We start from the raw sequence: 23,129 nt of genomic DNA, 5'->3' as shown, positions 1-23,129 counted from the left end.
TCACCACGAGCACAGCAGCACCTCCTTGAGTGTCATGCGGAGCTCCTGGCTTCGAAAAGCGTAGATGAGGGGGTCGACGATGGAGCTGAGGATAATGAGGATGAGGAAGAGGTTGAAGTTCTTGAAGATGCAGCTGCAGGTGGGGTGCTGAGGGCAGAGAACGATGAGTGAGAGGTGCAGGAAGAAAGGGCCCCAGCACAGGAAGAAAATCCCCAGAAGGATAGTAAGGGTGGCGGCGCCCTTCAGACAGAAGCCTTGTCGGATGGAGTGCCGCCTTTTGTGGAGCTGGGCAATGCCCTGAGCATGCTGGCACGCTCGAGAGAGCATGTGGACATACAGAATTGCCATGAGTGCCAGCATGGCTAGGAAGAAAGTGACGAGGCAGAGCAGGACGGCCGTGTGTTTGTAGTAGGTGATGAAGAGGGTGCTGGAGACAATGCTGACCACCCAGATGCCCACGACGGCCCTTCGTGCCCGGGACAGTGTCACAATGCTGTGGTAACGCAGCGCATAGAAGATGGAGATGTAGCGGTCTATGGCGATGACACCCAGGAAGCAGAGACTGGACACCATGGAGCCACAGATGAGCACGTCGATGACGTTGTCCAGCTGCTGCACCAGAGCCGCGCGGGCCACCAGGATGCCTGCCTCCAGCAGCAGGATGATAGTGGTCTCCAGCACAATGCTCACGCTCACCATCAGGTCAGACAGGGCCAGACAGCAGATGAAGTAATACATGGGCGAGTGCAGGTTGCGGTTTTTGGTGATGGCTACCACAACCAACACGTTCTCCACCAGGCTCACCAGCCCCAGGCTGAGGAAGAGGCCATCTGGGATAGACACATGCAGGCACCAAGACCCTGTCTGGTTGGTGGCCAGTCCGAGGTGAGGGGTGGTGATGGAAGTGGAGTTGAGAGAACCCAGAAGCCTCTTCGGGGGCCCCTGAGTGGGCATAGTCTTGTTCCGGAAGTAGGAAGCAGTCCGTGGAGGCTGTAGCTCCAGATGGTATCAGCCTTCCAGTTTCCGACTCAGCTCATGTTGTTGTCAGGGGTCTCTGACATTCCCCAGACCTTCCTCTTTCCATACGGGCATGCTCCGATGTTCCTTCACCCTTGTGTTCTGTCTGCCTGGACAGGTCAGCCTAGGCATGGCATAGGCAGTCTAGACACTTCCTGGCTAGGACCCTGAGCTCTACTCACGGAGTCTCACTGCCAGTGTGAAGGACCTTAGCTTTCTGCTGCTCCCCATGTCTCTCCCCAAGTGGCTCAGGTAGAGACATTTCTAAACTTGACACCTCCAACTTCTCGGTTCCTTGCCTCTGATATCTGTCCGGTCCCTTGCCTCGCCAAGCCAGGGTAGGCTGAGGTCTGGGGAAGAATGCCTTTCTCTGAATCTTTTAACTGTCCCTGGAGCCCCTCCTTCTGAGGGTAGCCACATGATGGGCATGTGCGAGTGTCCCAGCACCCTAGACTGCCTCTAGGGGGCATAAGTAGCAAGGAGAAACTGGAAAACCTAGCTTCAGACTCCAACCCCGGGTCTTGCGTCTCCCTTTTGGGTTCAAAGCCCCTGTGACTTGACAATCCCTTTCAGGCATCCAGCCTCACTAGATAGAACCTGCCCTGTGTAGCCCTACCTAAACTTCCAAACCCATCTCAAAAATCACTTTCCTGAGTCGTCCAAAACCTCCTTCCACTCCCATGCTGCGCTGCCTGTGAATGAGGCCCCCTGCCTCCCACCATCACTCACACTCTCCGTTAGAAGCATGACAGTGGCATTTCTACCTGAAGCTGAAGCTGTGTTCGTGCAGCAATACTGACTTCAAGGTAGTGTTAGGGGCTGGGCCGAGGCAGGAAGTAGCCCCATACCAGTGGGCTCAGAAGAGCTCTGGCAGGGCTGACACTACCTTATGTCCTTCATGGCCCCAAGCTTGCTAAAGCCTCCCTTAGCTACAGTTCTGGGTGTGGAGGGAAACTTCACAGTTTCTGGGAGCTGACTGACCAGAGGGGATCCAAAGGCTATATTTACCAGCATGCTTTGGTCACAGTCACATCCTGTCTTCTTACTCTCATGCCCCTTGCTCCCAACCCTTCCCTTGAGGAGTCTCGTTTCCGCTGTGGAAGCACATGCCAGCCCTGGAGCTAGGAACCACATCAGGGCAGATGTCTGTCTCCAGCCTCTGTGGGCCAGCAGCTGGGCATGTGACTCTTCAGTGGTCAGGAGAGCACGCAGTGCTGGTATCAACCCACCCTTGGCTGCTGCTGGGCTCTCTCCATGGTACCCAATGCTGTCTCATTGGCACAGGATGTCGCCTTCTGCAAACAGGTGAGGAGAATAACTTAAGGCAGCGGTGGGGCTGGAGAGATGGCTCAGAGGTTAAGAGCACTGACTGCTCTTCCAGAGGTCCTGAGTTCAATTCCCAGCAACCACATGGTGGCTCACAACTCCTTGTAGTGGGATCCGATGCCCTCTTCTGGTGTGTCTGAAGACAGCTATGGTGTATTCATATACATAAAATAAATGAATTAAAAAAAAAAAGGCAGCGGTGGACTTGGGCGGGATTTAGCTGGAGGCCCTTTCAGTGTTTGTAACAGTCATTTCTGTTGTCTTGAGACAGGGTCTCACTATGTAACCTTGTTACAGACCTTTGCTCCACTTACCTTTTTAACAACCCTGCAGTGAATGACAAACAGAAGTGACAGCCTCCAAGCAGAGCGTGGTCAGGTCTACTTTCCCGGATCAATAAATACGACACAACTTACACCAGAGTTATGCTGGGCCTTCCCTGGGCCTCAGGACTAAGGTCTATTTCGGAACATTACGTAGAGCAGAGTCTTCCAGCTTAGACTCTGTGCACACTAAGCCACCTCGGTGTCTTGTACACCGTCTAGCACGTGCTCATGCTGAATGCCACCAGAAGACTGCAGGCACGAGGCAGGTGTGCCTTCCGCTTTAACAGATCCAGCCGAGCCACCTTCCACACCGCTGGTGGACCTGTCTCACAAACTGTTCACGCCCTCGGGTGTCCCGTGTTAGAGGGACAGAGGATGAGAGAGACCCTGTGTTGTCCCGAGTGTCCCAAGCTTCCACAGACGCCTGAACAGCTGCCTGCCACCTACAACTTGTGCCTTATTCTGCTTCTGGTGGAGGTCTCAAGTCTGAAGGGCTGGCCACAGCCATGGCTGTGGAGGTGTGCGGGTCTAGGGCGTGGCTAGCCTCTGAGGCCACACGATGCCTAGGCCTCCTTCAACTTTTCTTTTTACTTCTGGGACATGAAAGACTGAGTGTCCCCTGCCCTAACTTTCCGTGCCATCACATTTCAGAGATGCTGGTATTTCTGGCTTCAGAATGAACTCTTTGAGACAAGCACAGTTTACCCTCCGGACAATCTAACTTCAAAGGGTGGGAGAACCAAACGGTCTCTGGCACAGGCAGCCACATCCTCTCTGGCAAGCCCCTGCTGATGAGTGTTGAGGAGGGTGACCATGCACGCCGTGGGACTCATTTGGATGGTGATGTTACAACTGCTAGAACCTCCAGAGAAGGGAACAGTGAAGCAGTGCTGGGAAAGCCAGCTCGTGCTGTGCTGGGGTCGGCTGGGGCCAGCTATCCTTGGCCCCACACATGCTTCAAGGTTGACTTCTCAGTGTTCCTGGGAGAAATACCTGAAAAATGGCACAGAGGACTGAGAACCTGCTTAGCAGGGGGCACTACCTGCAGACTGCCAAGGGGGCAGCTCTCCAGGAGGCAGAGCAGCCTGCATTCCACTGGAGAGAGGCTCAGTGCTGTCCTTAGATCTGCAAAGCCCTCAGGCAATAGACATGTCCCTTCTGGCTCTGGATCCCATGCCTTAGGCGGCTTGGGGGTGAACAGCACTGGCTGTTCTTCCAGAGGACACAGGTCTGGTTTTCAGCATCCACAAGGTGACTAAGAAATGTTTGTGAGAGCTGGGCCATGGTAGCGCATGCCTTTAATCTGGGCACTCAGGAGGCAGATCTCTGTGAGTTCGAGGCCAGCCTTACCTACAGTGCAAGTTCCAGGACAGGACAATCAGAGCTACAGAGAAATCCTGTCTCAAAATATACAAACAACAAAAAAGAGAACGGAAAAAGAAATACTGTGACTCCAGTTCCAAGGTATCCAACAGCCTTTTTGTATATCCTTTTCTGGTTTCTGTGGGCATGTACAAGGTACACAGACACACATTCAGGCAAACACCCACACACATTAAAAAAAAAAAAAAAAAAGTTAAAAAGGCCATGTCACCATGTCTTTGTTTGAAAGTCTTTCATTTCTTCTGAACTTTCTCTGAGAGGCAACGAACAAGTTTTCTCCCTGACTACATGGAAATGCACAAAGGACCCACAATTCTGCACAGGACACATAGGCAGGCACCTCTTGTGAGACTGAGGAGGGACCAGGGAGGAGCGGGAGGAGCGGGATACACTATCGCCCCTACCTGGGCGACAGGCCAGACTTTAAAGCTGTTTCGATGACATGCAGGTTAGGTGTGGTGGTACACTCTTTTAATCCTAACATTTGGGAGACAGAGGCAGGCTGATCTGAGGCCAGCCTGGTCTACAGAGCAAGGGCAGCCTGGTCTACAGAGCAAGCTCCAGGCCACTACGGGCTACACAGTGAGACCCTGTCTCAAAAAGTTACTTTTCCCGATGATGATCCACAGATGGTGTGAGGGACTGGTTTTATTTTTCACCATTAGAAATGGATTCAGTTGAAAGTCTGAGCAACAGTTCTGAGGCTGAGGCTGACCATCGACGGCCTCTCAGGAGACAGGCCTGGAGGTGGGACGGTTCCGAAGGCCTAGGGCATCCTCTGCTTCACTGTTTCTAGAGTGTGACTCTTCATTTTGGAATGTGTTGTCTCGAGGTTGCAGAACAGCTGCTGCAGCTCCAGATGTCACATCCTCATCTGGATGGACTTACAGCTGCTGAAAGGAAGAGGCAGGATGCCAGGTTTTCTGTGCTTGCTTGTCATTTCCAGAACACACCCCATTCCTAGGCAATCCCTCCCTCCTCCCCTCAGCTCAAACTCACCACAGGGCATTCCAACTCGGAAACCGGGATTTACACACTGAGTTAGGACCATCTCCGCAGTAACCCTCCCTGGGACAGGGTATGACCATCCCACCAAACCCAGGAGTGGGTAGGCAAATGGTAGGAGCTATGCCCCTCAGGCCTGCCTTCCCCAGGTCCTGCTGACCCACGAGCAAAAGTAGCAGAACCTGCATCCAGACTTCATGGCCTTGCCAACTCATGCTGGAGAAAAACACAGAGATGCAGCACCAATTCATGTGACCTGTGACCTGTGACCTCTTACCAAGAATGCATGTTGAACACGGAGTCCCTCCTGCAAATGGCCAACTTAGAAATGGGCTATGACACATAGGCTGACTATAGATGGGTACCAGTCAGCCCTTGATATCCTGTAGAAGGGGCAGTGCTCTGGGACCCTGCTCAGTCACATCTAGGACCCCTTGCCCCAGAGCACCTGTTAAAACCTTTTTTTTTTTTTTTCTTTTCTTTTCTTTTTCCCGGAGCTGGGGACCGAACCCAGGGCCTTGCACTTTCTAGGCAAGCGCTCTACCACTGAGCTAAATCCCCAACCCCTAAAAGTATTTTTCTTAATTTCTATGTCCTTGTTTGTTCGCTGGAGCTGGAATTATGGGTAGTTATGAGTCACCTACCATGTGTGCTTAAGTTCCCAGCCTGGTCCTCTGCACAGTGCTTTAACCCAAGCCATCCCTTTTCCATTTCTTGGGTGTATTTCTGTCGGTGTGCACATGTGCATGTGTGTGGAGGTCAGAGGACAAGCTACAGGAGTTGGCTCTCACTGTCCACCATGGGAGGCCTGGGGATTGGACGCAGCCAGTGCCTATACTCACTGAGCCATTGTGATAGCTCAGGACACTCCTAGATCATGCTTTATTTGTTCCTACTCCATAGTAAATCATCCAGTGATATCGGAAACATGTAGACTCCCAGGAAGGCATCATTGGACCAAGGCTTAGGAGCCCTCACTGGCCCTCACACAGCTAAGACCCTGCTCCCAGACAAGAGCCCATGGGTGCCTCCTCCAGCCTCTGCTGGGGTGCAAACCCTCAGCACTGCCCAGAGAGACCTGACAGCCTGTAACCTCAGCAGCCTGGATCTTTCCACAGACAGATGGCTTATGAGACACGGGCCTCAGGCCTTGCCTGGCTGTAGTCTTCGTCCGTCCCCGCCATTGGACTGGGGTTCTTGGTCAGGGTTCTCCACTCATCCCTAGATCACCTTTAATCTCTGTAAAGTATTTCTTACCTGCTTAGGACAATTTCCTGCTTCAAACTTTTTTTTTACTTCTCTTTCTATTCTAGGCCCCTCATGCCCCAACCCTTTGTTGAGATGGGATCTCATGGAACTATGACCGGCTCTGAGCTCACTATAGCAGAGGATGGTTCTGAACTCTTAATCCTCTTGTTGCGCTCTGTGCTTGGGTGCTGAGTACACATGAACATTCACACCGCTGGTTTGTGCTGTGCTGGAGATCAAATCCTAAGGGTTGTGCACACGAAGCAAACAGTCTACTAGCTGAGACACATTTCCAGCCCTCCAAGTTTTCTAGTAAGATTCTCAGGCTGGGACTGTCATTCAGTGGTAGATTGTGTGCCAGGCCCTGGGTTTGACCCCAGCACTGCCAACATGGTGGGTGTAGCATGTGTGAAGGTTCAGTGCCCTTAGCAAGGAGCTGGTAGGGTCCTGGTACTGTGGACTCGGGGACAACCCTTCTCTGCACCATGTTACCAACTCCAAAGTGTGAGGCACATGGTTCATTCAGTGTGGGGCTCACGGCTTCTGGGGCTATTTCCGAGGACACTGGAGGACGCTCACTCACAGAGCATAACCCACTCCATTTAGAGGGAGAAAAAAACACACGTGATGGCATGGTCAGCATTTCTACTCGGGAACTGGTTAACTCCAACCAGAAACGAAATCAGGAACATGATTGCACAGCTCTGGGCACAGTGTCTGAACAGTTCAGTCCCAGTCCCCCTCGCCCTCAGGATTGTCCTCCCGAGGCACCTCCAGGTCGTTGAAGTGGAAGTTGGCCATCATGTCACGCACGGCCAACATCAGCCTGTTCAAGCCTTGATTGCGGTTCGGACCCCCGGCCACTCCTTCCTCCAGCCTCTCCCCCTGAACAATGAGACATATCTAAGTGGGGACTGTGTGGATAGACTTGGGACCCTGGGTTCAGCGGCTGAGGCAACTCAGGCCCCTAGGACTGAGCCTGTCCCCTCCCAAAGTCCCTGCTCAGGAGAAGCAGCTCTAGAAAGAAAGCCAGATGCACTCACTTAGCCAAAGCCGACCTACCGTGATGCCGAGCGCCTCTCACACCACTCACCTCAGAATGGCTATGCGATTCCAGCAGGCAGAGTCCCCACTGGCAAGCGTGGTGCCACAGGCACACAGGCAGGACAGCCTCAGCCGCCTCGCCTCCCCTGAGCGGGATCACCCATGTTAACTTGGGAGGGGAAGACCAATGTGCTCAATCAACATACCTCTGTGGTGTAATTTGGCAATAATGACCGGAAGAAGAGGGCGATTGTGTTTCCGTGGCTGACTGGACTCAGCCTGAAAGTAAAAGGGAAGGAAGGAAGGGAGGGAGGGAGGGAGGAGGGAGGAGGGAGGGGGGGGGGAGGGAGGAGGGAGGGAGGGAGGGAGGGAGGGAGGAACGAAGGAAGGAAGGGGTCAGAAAATGAAGGTTAACAGACACTGTGGGGTTCCAGCCCTTGTCAGCTGTCCCTACCCAGTCTCCTAACTGCTGGGGACAGGCAGCCTTTGAATGGAACTCAGGCTCCGGGCCCTAACCTGCACATCAGGATCTGGGGGTGGCAATGCTGACTGCTATGCTAGCCTGCCCAAGTTTCAACAAGGGAAGCTGGGACCTCGTCTGCTGGGTCACATGGAGAGAAAACAGGTGACTACAGTATGTGATGGCTGGGGAAGACGGGTCAGGCAGGAAAGGTTAGGGCATCACGGAGGGTTCCCTGCACCGGCCACGGCACAGTTCTACAGCAGTGTGGTCACACGTGCATCGGGGACTCCATGAGCACAGCACAAGGCTAGAATGGCTGGGCTATGACAGCCTGTTAGGATGTTTCTGAGCCCATTGAAAACTCTCGGATTAACCTAAACCTTTAATGGGAACCTCTACTTAATACCTGAGACAGACATGGGAGCAATGGGTCCAGGCAGGGCAGCAGTGAGGGCCAGGAGGGAAGGGAAGCGAGCTCTTTCACCACCCAGATTCTAACAACTGCCCCCATGCAACGCAGCCTGTGAGGCAGGCACGTCCATGTTAGTGCTTGGCCCACTACCCGCTTCTCTGCACAGCCACAGGGGCCTTCCTTCAGCGCTCACTGGACCTTACACTGTGCTCTTGGAAGACGGTTTGCACACAGCAGAGGACCAGCTGCCACCCTTTGTCTGGTTGGAGCACACCTTTCTGCAAAGCAGGTGACTGTCACTCCCTAGTGAGGCATGTCCTTCTTAGGCATTTCCCACAGGTTCTACAGAAATGGGACCATCTCTGGTTCTAGGTTTGGTATCTGCTGTGTGCACAGTGCAGCTCGTCAGAGGTGGCTTCTTATTCTGCCTTCTCTACTTGCTACAAAACCTACAGGGGAGTGCTCAGACCTTTGGGGAAGTCAGGTCTGATACACTGTTTCTCCTACTCCTGAGTGGACTGGCCCGTTTGGCCTGTGTTTGCCATTTTCCTTCTGGTCTGGATGGGCAGTTCCAGTGAGCCCCAAAGTACCAAAGTGGGCTCGTGTGGGTCTGAAGACAAAGCAGGGACAGTACCTCTCCGGTCTGACGTAGGAGTAGATGGTGTCCACGGGAGGCAGAGGGTCAAACCCCATAACAGACTGTGTGGTCACATCCTTTAAGAGGGGACACAAAACAGAGATTCTGGAGCAGTGCTGGCAGCCTCTGCCTTCCCAAGCTTCAGCTGGACTCACCTCAGACTGACCTGTCTGCCGGGAGGCAGTGACTACACTGACAGAGATGGCTGGGTTGAACGGTCTCCCAGAGAACAGTCAGGGGAACATGTGACATTTTGTCCCAGTCAATGGGACGTAGGGCAAAAGGTACTTTACGCAGGTGGCACTATCTGTGCTTATGTCACCAGTGACTGTCCTGACTGTAGACCATGGTCTAGGCATGGTGAGAGCCACTGGGTCCCACTGAGCTGCTGGTTCCCCAACTGATCCAGCCTTGGCCACACCCCAGAGTGCCAAACACAGGGATCTGTGAGAGCAGAGGCGAAGTTCTGCTGCAGAGGTGCATTACATCAACTCCTGCAGGGTTCTGTGAGGAAGACCTAGGTCTGTCACAGAAGTCGTGACACCATGCTGGAATAGCTCACCCGGGCAGTGACAGGGCGAGGAAGGCCCAGAGAAACTGGCTACGGGGACACACCGGTTCCAGCCCACATGGCATGCAGGCCGACCCGTGGGTAGCTATACTATGACCAGCACACACTTCCACACCCGTCTTACCGAGGGTAGGGCAGCGACAGCCTCCTTGATCTCAGACAGGATCACATGGCGGTGGATGTTTCTGGGTGCACGCTGGTACAGCACTTTCCGCCTGAGGCCAGAGCAGACAAAAGCAGGTCAAGTGGGGCTCACAGTACAAAGGCTGAGTTACCCAGCCTGGAGAGCCCAGTGCGCACTGGCTTGTCTGCCTTCTGGTAAGCTCCCGTGTCGCTCTTGGCTGAAGCTGCCCACAGCCCACAGCTCTGTGGCGAAAGTGGACTCTGAAAGCAAGCTCTGCCTTGGCCCCTTCATCCCTGAGGTAAAAGTGAGGATAGCTGTCTGGTGAGACACTAAAATGAGTGTCCACAATGGATCCCTGGGTGTGGGTGTGCTAGCCCTTACCGCTAGCTACTGTGTGGGGATTGCCTCCTGCTGGCATGGAACGGAGAAGCAGTGCAGGGGAGGCAAGCTAGCCCAGACAGCATTCAGGAGACTGAGAGGGCTGGAGGAGAAACCCCCACCCCCACCCCCGACAGCCCAGAGTTTGTCCTTGTGGACCTCCTTTCCCTGGTTCAGGGAGGTGACACAGCTAGGACACAGCAGAGCCCTCAGAACCAGTCAGCCTGGCTGAAGCTGCCCCGGGAGCTGGGACGCTCATGAAGACCACGAGCAAAGCTGCACAAATGGGGGGAAAAGAAAAGGGAAGGGAAGGGAAGAGAGGGGAGGGGAGGGGAAGGGAAGAGAGGGGAGGGAAGGGAGGGGAAGGGAAGAGAGGGGAGGGGAGGGGAAGGGAAGGACAGGATGGGACAGGACTGCTGCTTCTCAAACGCTGCATATGAGCTCTAAGTCACAGAAGCCCACAGAGGGACAGAGTCAGCAGGCTGCTCTGGTTGCCTTTTGTCTCCAATGTGTGTCAAGAAGGACAAGGAAAGCAATCACCATAGAAATATGGAAACAGAGCAGAAAAACAAACAAACCAACAAGCCAGACACCTTCACTCCTGTGTGGACAACAGCAGCCACTGCTCAGAACCGCTGGTGGCTCCTTCAAAAGCTAAACTGAAATCTGAGGCCCAGTGTATGTGATAAAGGCCCAGGAGGGCACGCAGAAGGGACTGAGCCAGCAGGGCGCCCTCCCTGAGCGAGGTTCTGACGTGCCTGTCAGGCCTGGCTCACCTGTTCTCACAGGCCTCCACGGCAGGGTCTCCAGAATCCACTGCTTCCAGAACTTCGTGGACATTTTCCTCCAGCCAGCTCATGATGGCGGGCTCTTTCCAAAGAAAGTGTGACCTCCCAAGGTACAGACTCACCAGCTGGCTCAGGGCAGGAGGCTGGCTGTGAAAAGAAGGGTTGAAGTGGACCTTTCTCAGAGCTCCATGGTAGACAAAGGGATTTCCAGGAAAAGTCTAGAGCCTTGGAGTAAAGGAGGCTACCCCTCAGGTGCCACAGGGACATTCCACCGTCTGAGGGGCTGAGCACACTTCTCACAGCTTGAGTTACTGAGTACTCAGTACTGGAAGTCACTCGACAGCAAGGTGAGAAGAGACACAAATGCATATACGTTTCTGTTTCTGTGCAGAGAGCACCAAAGGCCAGCCTACGACTGCTGACTGGGAACTTGCAGAAGGGTGGCAGTCACCACATGACACATCTTTTTCTGTGTTTTTCCTTGTTTCTGAGAAATGGGACAGTACAGAAATCTGGGGAAAGTTGATAACTCTGAAGGTCACAAGCTCCGCCACGTCCTACTCGTCCCATGGGTTAAGCCTCCTGGCTTCATGCCCTGACCACGCTCTTCTAAGGAAGCATCCTGTGAACCGCACTCTTTAGACTGGCAGCTGCTCACCCGCCCACAGAAGGGAGATGCCCTGCACATGGATGTGGTTCCAGGGCGATCATCTGCTACTCTAGATGTGCAGGCACCCCCCAGAACAGGATACTCTCTTTTAAGGGTGAGGGAGCAGACCCTACAGTCTCTCTCACATCTGCAGGACTCCAGGGAGCAGACCCTACAGTCTCTCTCACATCTGCAGGACTCCAGGGAGCAGACCCTACAGTCTCTCTCACATCTGCAGGACTCCAGGGAGCAGACCCTACAGTCTCTCTCACATCTGCAGGACTCCAGGGAGCAGACCCTACAGTCCACATCTGGGAGCAGACCCTACAGTCTCTCTCACATCTGCAGGACTCCAGGGAGCAGACCCTACAGTCTCTCTCACATCTGCAGGACTCTGTACCTGATCTCGGCATCCGGCCCAAAGAAGCGGTGGTTTGAGACTGTGGCGTCAGGTCGTACACTGCAATACTCCAGCAATGGCATAAGAACTGCAAAGGAAGCAAAGGTTCCGTGGATCCTGCAGCCCTTGTCCAGTCTCACAGCAAACGACAAGAGACACTGGACGGTAGCTGTCATCTATACTCCTAGGGGTTCTGAAGGTAAAGGAAGCTGGGCATTCAAGGAGACATTTCTGATCACCATTACAAAATTCATACGTAGGCTGGTCTCTCACACTGGGCTCCAAGGCACCTCTAAACTCTCGGGAAGTGGATGTATGGAGGATGCATGTCCTGCTGACTTGTTTGTCACATCTGTACCCTTATCTGTCACCTCCAAGCATAGATGGCTGTACACTTTAATTATATGACGGTTTGACTTGAAGACAGACTAGAGAGAGGGGGGTTGACTGCCCTCCCTGTAAGAGCTGACTCCACAGGACCAGGATCTGACAGAAGGCCACCAGAGCCAGCCTGGCGCTCTCTCCATGTGGTGCTGTTCCCCTGCGCTAGCTTTTCTCAACAGCTCACATGCTGGTGCTCTACCAGGACAAGCACAGCCTCCCCTGACTTCCCGGGTCACATTCATGCTGCATCGTCCTGTGAGGAGGGAGAGCCCACTCTGCAGCACAGCACATGGACTACCAGTCTCGGCCTCACTAGTTGGTCCACAACAGAAAAGGCACTGCAAGCTACATGGATGGCAGAGGCAGCTTCTAAGTGACAGAACTGACCCTCACTGGGTCACCAAATAGAATTTCTGCCTGAGGTGACAGGTCAGTGTCACTTTGTGTACACGCTTAGGAAAGATTTGGGCAAGATATCCCTCACCGTATGCTCCTGGTCACACGCCTGTGAGATGCCTGGGCAGTGCACCAGGGCTTCTTCCTGGCTCCTCCCAGTCAGTGCCCTCTGAAGTGCCTTTGGGCTAGCCTCAGGCCTCTTCAGAGGTTACTTCTGCTTTTTTCCCTCTAGTACCACAGGCTATCTAACACACTGTGTCTGCAAAAAGCCCCCTTCCCCATCCCAGAGAAGACGCTGGCCCCTCCCCTCTCACACCTCCTTACTCGTAGCAGGCTCACTGAAGTGAGGAGATTACCGTCTAACTAGAGCTACACCGAGTCAGCAGGCCATTAAGGGAATGCAATCTTTGCATTATGTATGGAGAGGGCTGTGACCTAGACTCAGTCCCCAGGAAGACAAGCTGTCCCCACAAGAGGTGGCACTCACCTCCAGGGAACATGGTGAGCGCCTGCTGTATCAGGAGGGAAGCCTGCTGCCTGGCAGAGCTGAGCTCGTGCTCAGGTAAGTCTGTTTGCTGACTCAGAAGGAAATACGCCAATGGAACTGAGAAGGCAAAATTTGGGAGCTGGGACAGGTTCCGATGAGCCTGTAAGGGGTGAAGGAGCAAAGTCTGAGGCCTCAAGCTTGTAAAGACAAAACATTTGGTTTACAGATGTGCAGTGGACACCACGTAACCCGCAGCTGCTTCCTCCTGGGCCTCTGACCTTAAGACAAGAAAACCCATTTTCGCCATGCAGAACAGACAAAGGGACCCAGAAGGGCAGGAATCAGTCCAGTTAGATGACTGATGGATGCTACAGCAGCAGGTGGGCTCAGGCCTCTAAGGTCAGATACCCCGGCCTAGCAGGTCAGCCCTGGAAGCAGGGAAGCCAGCGCAGAGCTCACAAAGTCAGTTCAGCAGGAGAGAGGTCTGACTCCCCCTAACTCACACGCCTTTCCCAGTGCCCTCCCTTCTTTGTTTTGAGAAGACAAGTGACTTGTACATGTCTCTACTGTGCATGCATGTATGGTGCACACACGTGTACATGAGTGCAGAGGCTGATTTGTATATGTCTCTACTGTGCATGCATATACGGTGCACACACGTTTACAAGTGCAGAGGCTGAAGGTCAATAACGGGGTCTTTCTGCAATTTTATTTCCTTATTTAGACCTTATTTACTTATTTGGTGTGCATGCACACATGCATAGCATGGCACATGTGTAGAGGCCAGGGGACAACCTGCAGAAGTCAGATCTTTCCTTCCATGTGTGGGTTCTAAGGATCCAACTCAGGTCATCAGGCGTGGTGTCAGTGCTTTGCCTGTCAAGCCGCTCTGTGGTTCTCCACCTCTATGTTTTGAGACAAGGCCTCTCACCACACCTGCAGCTCGTGCATTTGTCTGCACTTGCTAGCCTGTGCCCCTGCCCCGTCCCTGCAATAACTAGGCTACATCACACATTACTGTGCCCTGCTTTTCATGTGGGCTCTGGTTATCCAAACTCAGGTCCTCATTCTTGTACAGTGAGCACTTTACTGACAGCCACTGTCTTGGTCACTTCTGTCCTGGGAACTGTCATCATCACAGAATTCTACATACAGCTCACCTACAGCCCCACATGACATCTCCTACAGCCATGCGTTCTTGTGCTCCAGGGTTAAACTAGATCCCAAGAAGCAAAATCTGGCCAGCTATGCAAAGCAGTAATAACTTACAATGATTTATCTTTTTAGTTAATGTGAAAACATGTACTGTGAAAAAACAAACCAACTCCTTTATGAGGCCCTGCTGGAAGCAAGCAGCACAAACCCATGCAGCCCTCCTTTCCAAGAGCCAACAGTGGCTTTGACGGGACCCTGCTCTCCTCTAAGTGTCTAGTGGCTGCACTACGGAGAATGGCAGGCTGATGGTAAAGCATGGCAGCGACCCCAATGAACGGAAAGCGTCACTTCAACACATGTCACAGCCATGAACTACAAAATCCATGTTATTTCCTGGGGCCATCAGCCCCAGGTGTGTGGGGCATTCACAGCAGCTGGGCCAGGTGGTAGTGTGGTGCAGTCCACCCTCCATTTTTATTTCCATGCAAACCTGGCAAGGCACAAGTGACTGGTTATGGTTTTATGTCTGCCTGTCCGTCTGTCCAGGATTTCCACAGAATATGAGTCCGTGTGCTGAGGGTGCTCGTGTGTCAATTTCATATGGCGCCTTGCTTCATGACTGCTTCCTGTGTGACCACAGTGAGTCCTGGGGTCTCCCCAACCTTTCACCACCACTCGTGCCACTGTTTTGCACACGTAACTGGTGCAGGTCTGTGAAGAGTGGTTCTCACAGGGCTGCTGGAGCACCTCTAGGAAGACTGGATCTTGTTCAGCAAAACTAACAAGAAAGCCAAGAAGGCAGGAGGCCCTGGGGTCTACCTGAGCTCTGACTCAGGCTCCCAGCATCTGACCCTAAGACTGTCCCCAAACATCCACGGTGTGGACAGAAAGGGAAAGGGAGGCACAGCTGCACCTTCAAGGCAGGGCCCACGGCACGTACCTCCCACTCCTGGAAGAGGCGGATCAGGTACTCATAATTCCGGGCCCTCAAGGCCAGGTGGTCAATGAGCAGCAGCATGCACAGGGGGTCCTCATCTGGCTCAAGGCTTCCGGAGGCAGCACGGTGAGTGGAGACCAAGGGAGATAGGGAAAAGTTGTCATGGCTGGAGCCCCTGCAGGTCTGTGCTGAGCACAGGTGGCCATGCAGTGAACATGCGTACTTACCTCAGGATGAGCTTGCAGTACTCCAGTGCAGTACGTGGGCAGCCACGCTTCTCCAAGAAGCTCATCTGCTTGTAGAGGGCCAGGTAGAAGCTCCTAGATTGAAAACAGTTCCCTGTGCGTTAGTGTGACAGAAAAGCAACTGAGCATGGCCTGAACGGCCCAGCACTGTGTCTCTTCTGGGTCAAGACAGCACTTCCTCCATGATCAGACAGAGTGTTTGTGAACTCTCTCTGTGTCCAGAAGAAATATGTGTTCTCCATTAGTTGCAGATGCACTTACACAGGAATCGAGCTTTTCTGGTTTTAGACAGGATCTGACTATGTTGCCAAGTCTGACCTTGAACTCCTTGGCTCAAGAGATCTACTTCCGAATGCCAAACCTATACAGAGGTGCCCCATGCTCGGCCATAACCAAGTGTATGTGAAACTCCTGACTCCTTTTTCTTCTTTCTTTTCTGGTCTCTTGAGAGGCAATTACATGTAGCCCAGGCTGGCACCAAACTCCCTATGTAATAACCAAAGCTGACCTCTCAGGGCTGAGACTGCAGCCCATGCCTCTGTGCTTGCAAACCTGTCTTCTAGCTAGTTATTTACTGATTTCCATTTAAGGGAAGGTGATTAAACCTGTATAATTCTAATATTCACTTGTGCTCAGATTTTTTTTTTTTTTTTTTTTTTTGGAAGCTGGGGACCGAACCCAGGGCCTTGCACTTCCTAGGCAAGTGCTCTACCCCTGAGCTAAATCCCCAACCCCTTGTGCTCAGATTTTAACAGTTGTCATAGCACAGGGACTCATAAAGCTAGGTGGCTTTAAGTCATCTTGTTGATTTAACTTAGAACCCTGTTTCCAAGAAGTAAGAGTTTAACTAGAAGAGACAAAAGCAATAAATACTCAGAACCAGAGGAGATCCAAACCCAGCACTCAGTGCAGGAGTGGACGATGGCTGTGACTAATGGGGAGGCCTGCTGTGGCAGCCCAGGGATATGCAGAGAGGCAAAGCACTCGGTCTCAAGGATGGAAGGGCACACCTGGGCTAAACCAGAGGCTGCTCGGGCTGAGAGAAGACCGGAAGGGAGTGCTCTCTGTGATCGCTGAAGTCAAGCTACGCTGTGCTCATCTCAGATTTACCAACCAGGAGACACCACGACAGAGCACGCTGCCGTACTTTAACCTCGCTGGCCTGAGGCCTGTCAGGCTCACTTCTAAGTTGTACAGGTTTATGTTTAATTGTACCGGTCTGACGCTGGTTCTTTGAGCCAGCCCAGCCCTCTGCAGTTCAGCTGGCAACACATCAAAGTGTAAAAGGCACCCTGGACCTTCAGGGCCCTGATCCATCCTCAGGGACTCAGGGACAGGATAATCTTGTAGCAACTGTTCCCACTAAACTCGTATCAGTCATCATGTGACTGGAGGGTACCCATTACCCACTCTAGGGTGGACCAGACTCACCTGTTCTCAGGTCTGCGGTAATCCAGCCTGCAAGTCCCACTGGTGAGGCTGAACAAGGGGTGGAACGCACACTCCATGCTGTACAGGGCTCTCTCTGTGGGCCACAAACATCAGAAGACGGTGTTACTGACACAATGATTACAACTCTCTCCTCTAACAGCTCACAAGGAAAGTTCTGGGAGGAAAGAGGTCATGTAACTGGGACCCTGAAAGAGGGACAGCACACACAGACTTCCCAGGCGTTCCTGAATGGCTCTACCTTAGTGCAACATAAGCTTCAGAGGGAAATGCTTCCTACACCAGGACATACAACTGGGATTGTGACTGTTCACACCAGATACCCACTTGTTCAACAACAAGCACATTCCCAGCGGCACAGTTTCCGACAGCCAGGAAACGACCTAAATGTCCGCCGACTGGTGACAGACACAGAAGGTCTGGTCTACACACAGATAGAGTGTTATAAGCAACAAACAGGTACAAGGAGGGTACACGCTCCAGCAGGGACAAAAGAGGTAGGAAGTGAAGGAAGCCAAGCTAGGGCCACGTGCTGCATGGACTCGACCCTTCAAGCACAACCATAGCCAGAACACAGAAGCAGTTCCCGGGACTAAAGAACGGGGCCTGCTTTAAAACTGACGCAGATGGTGGTGATGGCTGCATACAGTACACAGTGAGCTGTACGCGCTACACCAGTGAAGCCTACGGCACCAACTCTTTCTCCAGGGGCAGGGCAGCAGGTGCAGGTAGGCTGGCTCACCGATCAGGTCTCGAGCCATCTCCTGATCCTCCTGAAAGCGGCAGGCGTCACTGAGCTGAAGAAGTGAGTCGACATGATAGGGGCTTGTCTGGAGCAGAGCCTGTTGGGACAGAAGACAGCCCTAGAGAGAGGCTGCAGGTAGCACACAGCCCTAAAGAAATCCCCATGAAACATGCTACAAAGGGCGCAGGCCGTGCCCCGTGCTGGAGAAGATGGTCAAACGGAAAGTCAGTTTGTTTTTGTTTTTAATTGTATTTGTTTGTTTGTTTACTGAGACATGGGCTTCACTATGTATCCCTGGCTGACCTGGAAGTCACTATGTAGGCCAGGCTGGCCTCTAATTCAGAGATCCACAGGCCGCTGCCTCCCAAGGCCTGGGATTAAAGGCGTGCACCAACATGCCTGACTCATGACTCACTTTTAACTCAAAGTATGTGGTGTTGTGGCTCAGGTGAACCACTGATCTAGTTCAAGGTGAGAACTCAGAAACTGGCCTAATTAGCTCTCTATGACCCAGTCAAAAGCCATGGAAACCAGAATTTCTCTTCTCTCCTAAGAAATATGACAGCATTCAGGGGTCAGGTACACAAAGGTGCAAAGGATGAGCTTCTCTTTGTCCTCAGTGACTGCAAACTTAACTGTGGCCCAAGGATGGACAGACAGAACAGACTGCTCATCACAGAGGGACGGGCTGCCTGGGAGAAGGGACCAAGCATCCCCCGTGCTCTAACACCCAAGGCAAAGGCACTGGGAAAGATCCCACAGTGCCCTGTACACGGTCCCCAGAAGGCTTTCCTCTGAGGAGGGCAGGCTAGACCAGTAGTCCCAAGCACACTCCCTCTGAACACACGGTCCGACTGTGCTGCACACAGGGATCCTCCACACTTGGGGGAAGCAGCTGTGCCTCAGACATAACTCCCCAATCACAGAGGAACCCGGACCAGGCACAGCACACTGCCTGACCCCCCATCAGAAGCCACAGGGTTACACACCACGATGTTGTTTGGCTCCATGGACTCCACAGCCACCAGGAACTTGTGCTGTGCTTGTTGGTATTCTTCACTGTGCTCAAATGCAAAGAAAGAAAGGCCTTTCTTGGACTCCAGCAGCCGCATTGACAGACCTGCAAGGAAGGAATACTGCTCAGGGAGTGCAGGCTGTGGTGCCTTGCAGGACTCCACAGACCTAGAACAACGCTCCTGTTGTTCCTGACACAGATACAGGCTGGCCAGTTCTGGGGCCATCCTCCCACCAGGTTATAAGCTAACATCTGCCAAGAGCTCCCACAGAGTGCCCAGGCCTGCTCAGACTGTGAGCTGCACCAAGCCCTAGAGCTTGTCTCATTTGCTCCTCAGACCCACCTGAGTATACACAGAAGGGAAACGTGCACATCACTGTGGCTGGCTGGAGCAATACCAGGGACTACAGCGTGGGTGACACGCCCAGGGTTTTGGGACAAGCATCCAGTGTCTGTACAGTAAGCTCTGCACCAGAGTGAGCTCTGCACCAGAGTGAGCACTGCACCAGAGTGAGCTCTGCACCAGAGTGAGCTCTGCACCAGAGTGAGCACTGCACCAGAGTGAGCACTGCACCAGAGTGAGCACTGCACCAGAGTGAGCTCTGCACCAGAGTGAGCACTGCACCAGAGTGAGCTCTGCACCAGAGTGAGCACTGCACCAGAGTGAGCACTGCAGAGTGAGCACTGCACCAGAGTGAGCTCTGCACCAGAGTGAGCTCTGCACCAGAGTGAGCTCTGCACCAGAGTGAGCACTGCACCAGAGTGAGCTCTGCACCAGAGTGAGCACTGCACCAGAGTGAGCACTACACCAGAGTGAGCACTGCACCAGAGTGAGCTCTGCACCAGAGTGAGCACTGCACCAGAGTGAGCTCTGCACCAGAGTGAGCTCTGCACCAGAGTGAGCTCTGCACCAGAGTGAGCACTGCACCAGAGTGAGCACTGCACCAGAGTGAGCTCTGCACCAGAGTGAGCTCTGCACCAGAGTGAGCTCTGCACCAGAGTGAGCTCTGCACCAGAGTGAGCACTGCAGAGTGAGCACTGCACCAGAGTGAGCTCTGCACCAGAGTGAGCTCTGCACCAGAGTGAGCACTGCACCAGAGTGAGCTCTGCACCAGAGTGAGCTCTGCACCAGAGTGAGCTCTGCACCAGAGTGAGCTCTGCAGAGTGAGCACTGCACCAGAGTGAGCTCTGCACCAGAGTGAGCTGCACCAGAGTGAGCTCTGCACCAGAGTGAGCTCTGCACCAGGTCCAGCAGGTGATTCTGGCTGATGACTCTTGTTCGCTGTTCCTTATGTACAATGCTGGGTGTACAGGCCAGTAATTCTAAGTTCCTGTCCTAAAGTGGTTCTACCTAAGGCCAGGGTCTGGCACGACCCCATGGTCAATAAGCCTGTCTGCACCGGTGCACAGGTGTTCTGTTAGGCACCAGTGTACAGGCCCAGAGCTCCTACACAGGGTCCCAGGCAGAGAAGAGGCAGCAGTGTTGGGAGGGGCAGGCCCACCATAGCGCTGTCACCAGCGCAGTCACACACCAATATGCATTTCCCTGCCTTCGCCCTGTGAGGGGCTTTTATGTCTGAAAATCAAGATAATGGACACAGCCATGCCACACAGCCAAGGATGTTTACGTCATGCTCTCTTGCCCCTCTCCATACTGCTGCCCTTTCTTTAAATACACACACTTGCTAGCTTTCTATGAAATATAAAACCATAACAAGTTAAAATAAACTGCGCCCAGGAGAACTGAGAACGTTAGTTCGGGATCTAAGCCACTGCCTAACACAGCAGGGCCTTACCTGGTTTGCTGTATCGGGGCCAGGTGCTCTTAGGGGTCGTCAGCCATGTACACTTGGGATACACGCGCTGTCTCTGCCGAGGTCTGGGTAGAACAGAACAGCACAGTGTCATTCTCCATGGTAGACAGGGCCCAGGCTGGTCTGTCTACCTGGTGCCCACGGGAACTGTGAAAGTCAAACCGCAGGCAGGGAAGGAAAGGAAGGGAAGTGAATGGGTGCCTAGTGGGTAAGACGAGGGCAGACGGAACCCAGCATTAGCTTGTCCAGCACACATGAGGCTCCTCCTCAGCAAAAACAAAACAAAAGAGAAAGTCCAAGCAGTCCAATAAAAAGTCAGAGGGCCCAGGCGTGAGGGAGGCAGAAGCAGGTGGATCTCTAGCCTGAGGCTGGCCGGGTTTACACACACAGTTCTCTAGACAGCCGAGGCTACACAGTACGACCACGCCTTGAGTAAAAAGGTGGGAGCATCAATAAGGAAACCCGAAAAGTGGTAGCCTAACACAAGGAAGAAGCCAGGTTGCTGCGCTGTGGACAGGAGTGAGCTGTGACGCGCTCCTCTAGGGCATCACCTCAACAGAAGCAGACCTGGACTCCGCGTAGTGCTGAGATGAGGCGAACGTGTGGCAGATGAACTAACACAGGAGAGTTTGGAGAGGAAGCCATGGCAAGGGTGAGGAACATAGAGGCACTGGTGCTCTGGAAGGACACCAGGCTGTGCAGGAGAGGAAGGGCAGGCTCCCTACACAGATACTGCATGGATCACAGGAGCCAAGCCCTCCCCACCTTCCCGTGTCAGGTCAGACGGTGACGGCGGAGGAGGGAGGAGCCTTCTTTCTTAAGGTTGACCTGTGAACCCGTGACACTCTCTAGGCTTCCTTGATCATTTGAGCTATGCAGAAATGAGTAACAAGTTGTACTTTCAGGAACAAGACAGAAAAGCTTCAAAAAGGAAACAGCTGCAGAAAAAACCACAAGTGCGTTAGACAAACAGTCAACTCTGAGGAAATGAGGCAGGCAGCTAACTCACGCAGAGTTCCTGGTGGGAGGTGACAAGAGATCTGCCCCAGGTCCCAGGCCATCCCGCCCCGTCCTGCAGTGAACCTTTCACCTGAAGTTGGCAGCTCAGGCCCAACTTAGTTTTAAAGAAAGAAATAGAATTCAAAGTAAAATGCTATAAAGGTAAAGGAGCCGCGGTCCTGGTGAGAAATGCAGCTGTTCAGACAGGGCCTGGGGGACGCTCAGTATGCATTCAGACTCTGTAATCTGGGGGTCTAACCGCAGCACTACATAGGATGAAAGAAGTGTAATTATTAATTATGTCAGTAACTAATTTACAGAAACAGGACATATAAACTGTAATAAAATGGCAGACAGACAAAGCACGGCTGTGGACAGGTGGGGAGGAGGGTAAACTGTCCCTCGCTGTCAGTTTGACAATACTTATAATTACTAAGACGCATCTCGGTACGTCTGTGGGGCACTAACAGAAAGACTGACCCTGGGCTGGAGAGATGGCTCAGAGGTTAAGAGCACTGAATGCTCTCCCAGAGGTCCTGAGTTCAAATCCCAGCAACCACATGGTGGCTCACAACCATCTGTAATGGGATCTGATGCTCTCTCCTGGTGTCTGAAGACAGGGACAGTGCACTCATATATAATAAATAAATACATCTTTAAAAGAAACTAAAGACTGACCCTGAATGTGAGCAGCACCATCGTATGGGCGGGATGCTGGGCTCAACAAACAGTGAGGAAGGAGAGAGCCGCTGGGCTGGGCTGGGCTGGGCTGGGCTGGGCTGGGCTGGGCTGGGCTGGGCTGGGCTGGGCTGGGCTGGGCTGTCTGGCTGTCTCTCTCTCTGCCTCCTGATGGACACAGTGTGGCCTGCTGCCTCATATCCTGCTTCCATGCCTTTCCCAGCATGATGCAGGTACCCCTCAAACTGCGAGCCAAACCAAACCCTCCCTCAAGTTCCTTTTCTCAGAGACTTTGTCACCAATACAAGGACAGGAAATAATATAAGACAACAGAAACTGGCCCAGGGCAGTACAACAGAGGACTGTAAAAGTGAATGACTGACTGATGGGGCTCATGGAATCCGGCTAGCTTCAAATTCACTACGCAGCTGAGGATGGCCTTGAACTCCTGGTCCTCCTGCCTCCTCCTCCCAGGCGCTGCAGCACAGTTACCGCCTGGGTGACACGGTGTTGAGGATCAAACCTAGGACTTCACGCATAACAGGCCAGGCTCTACCAAATGAGCCCAGGACCCAGCCCCAGAGGGAACATCTGAAATATAAGTCGTTTTCATCAGTGTTCCCAGAAGAAGCATGAGTTAAAAAAATTCATCATTAAAAATATAAAGCACAGGGGTTGGGGATTTAGCTCAGTGGTAGAGCGCTTGCCTAGCAAGCGCAAGGCCCTGGGTTCGGTCCCCAGCTCGGAAAAAAAAGAAAAAAAAAAAAAAATAAAGCAAGAAACAAACAGGTAAGCCAGGCATGGTGGCACACACCTTTAATCCCAACACCTGGGGAACAGAGGCAGGTGGATTCTGAGTTTCAGGCTAGTCTGGTGCTCCAGGCCAAGTAGGACTATGTACCATTTAGTTTTGTGTGTCACCTTGACACAGCTGGAGTTGTCACAGAGAAAGGAGCCTCCCTTGAGGAAATGCTTCCATGAGACCCAGCTGTAAGGCATTTTCTCAATTAGTGATCAAGGGGAGAGGACCCAGCCCATCGTGGGTGGTGCCGTC

At 52.9% G+C, this 23,129-nt stretch overlaps 2 protein-coding genes across 7 annotated transcripts in view; both read right to left on the bottom strand.

Moving 5' to 3' along the window:
- On the bottom strand, positions 1–954 carry Mc1r (melanocortin 1 receptor). The gene has a single exon (XM_032887674.1). The coding sequence runs from the start codon at positions 952–954 to the stop codon at positions 1–3; it is 954 nt and encodes a 317-aa protein (XP_032743565.1).
- A 3,300-nt stretch (positions 955–4,254) lies between these two features.
- Positions 4,255–23,129, bottom strand: part of Tcf25 (transcription factor 25) — a 31,498-nt gene continuing 12,623 nt past the window's right edge. For 2 of the 6 annotated variants that reach the window (XM_032887393.1, XM_032887396.1), the window contains 13 exons: positions 20,381–20,463; positions 18,559–18,689; positions 17,567–17,666; positions 16,807–16,900; positions 15,358–15,450; positions 15,134–15,239; positions 13,039–13,198; positions 11,772–11,859; positions 10,711–10,869; positions 9,557–9,647; positions 8,859–8,938; positions 7,556–7,628; positions 6,343–7,190 (listed from right to left, as the gene is read on the bottom strand). In XM_032887393.1, the coding sequence (XP_032743284.1) occupies positions 7,032–7,190; positions 7,556–7,628; positions 8,859–8,938; positions 9,557–9,647; positions 10,711–10,869; positions 11,772–11,859; positions 13,039–13,198; positions 15,134–15,239; positions 15,358–15,450; positions 16,807–16,900; positions 17,567–17,666; positions 18,559–18,689; positions 20,381–20,463 (1,417 nt within the window). In that variant the 3' untranslated portion in view covers positions 6,343–7,031. Of the gene's footprint in view, positions 4,946–6,342; positions 7,191–7,555; positions 7,629–8,858; positions 8,939–9,556; positions 9,648–10,710; positions 10,870–11,771; positions 11,860–13,038; positions 13,199–15,133; positions 15,240–15,357; positions 15,451–16,806; positions 16,901–17,566; positions 17,667–18,558; positions 18,690–20,380; positions 20,464–23,129 lie in introns of those variants that run through there. The other 4 variants (XM_032887394.1, XM_032887395.1, XM_032887397.1 and 1 more) reach the window with 4 other exon arrangements.

The sequence above is a fragment of the Rattus rattus genome, chromosome 17 (assembly GCF_011064425.1).
Source record: "Rattus rattus isolate New Zealand chromosome 17, Rrattus_CSIRO_v1, whole genome shotgun sequence".
Lineage (NCBI taxonomy): Eukaryota > Metazoa > Chordata > Mammalia > Rodentia > Muridae > Rattus > Rattus rattus.
The sequence above is the reverse complement of the archived record's forward strand: the minus strand, read 5'-3'. Positions and strand labels throughout refer to the sequence as shown.

Coding starts and splice junctions, on each gene's coding strand:
- Mc1r (XM_032887674.1), bottom strand. CDS start 954: ATGCCCACTCAGGGGCCCCCGAAGAGGCTTCTGGGTTCTCTCAACTCC.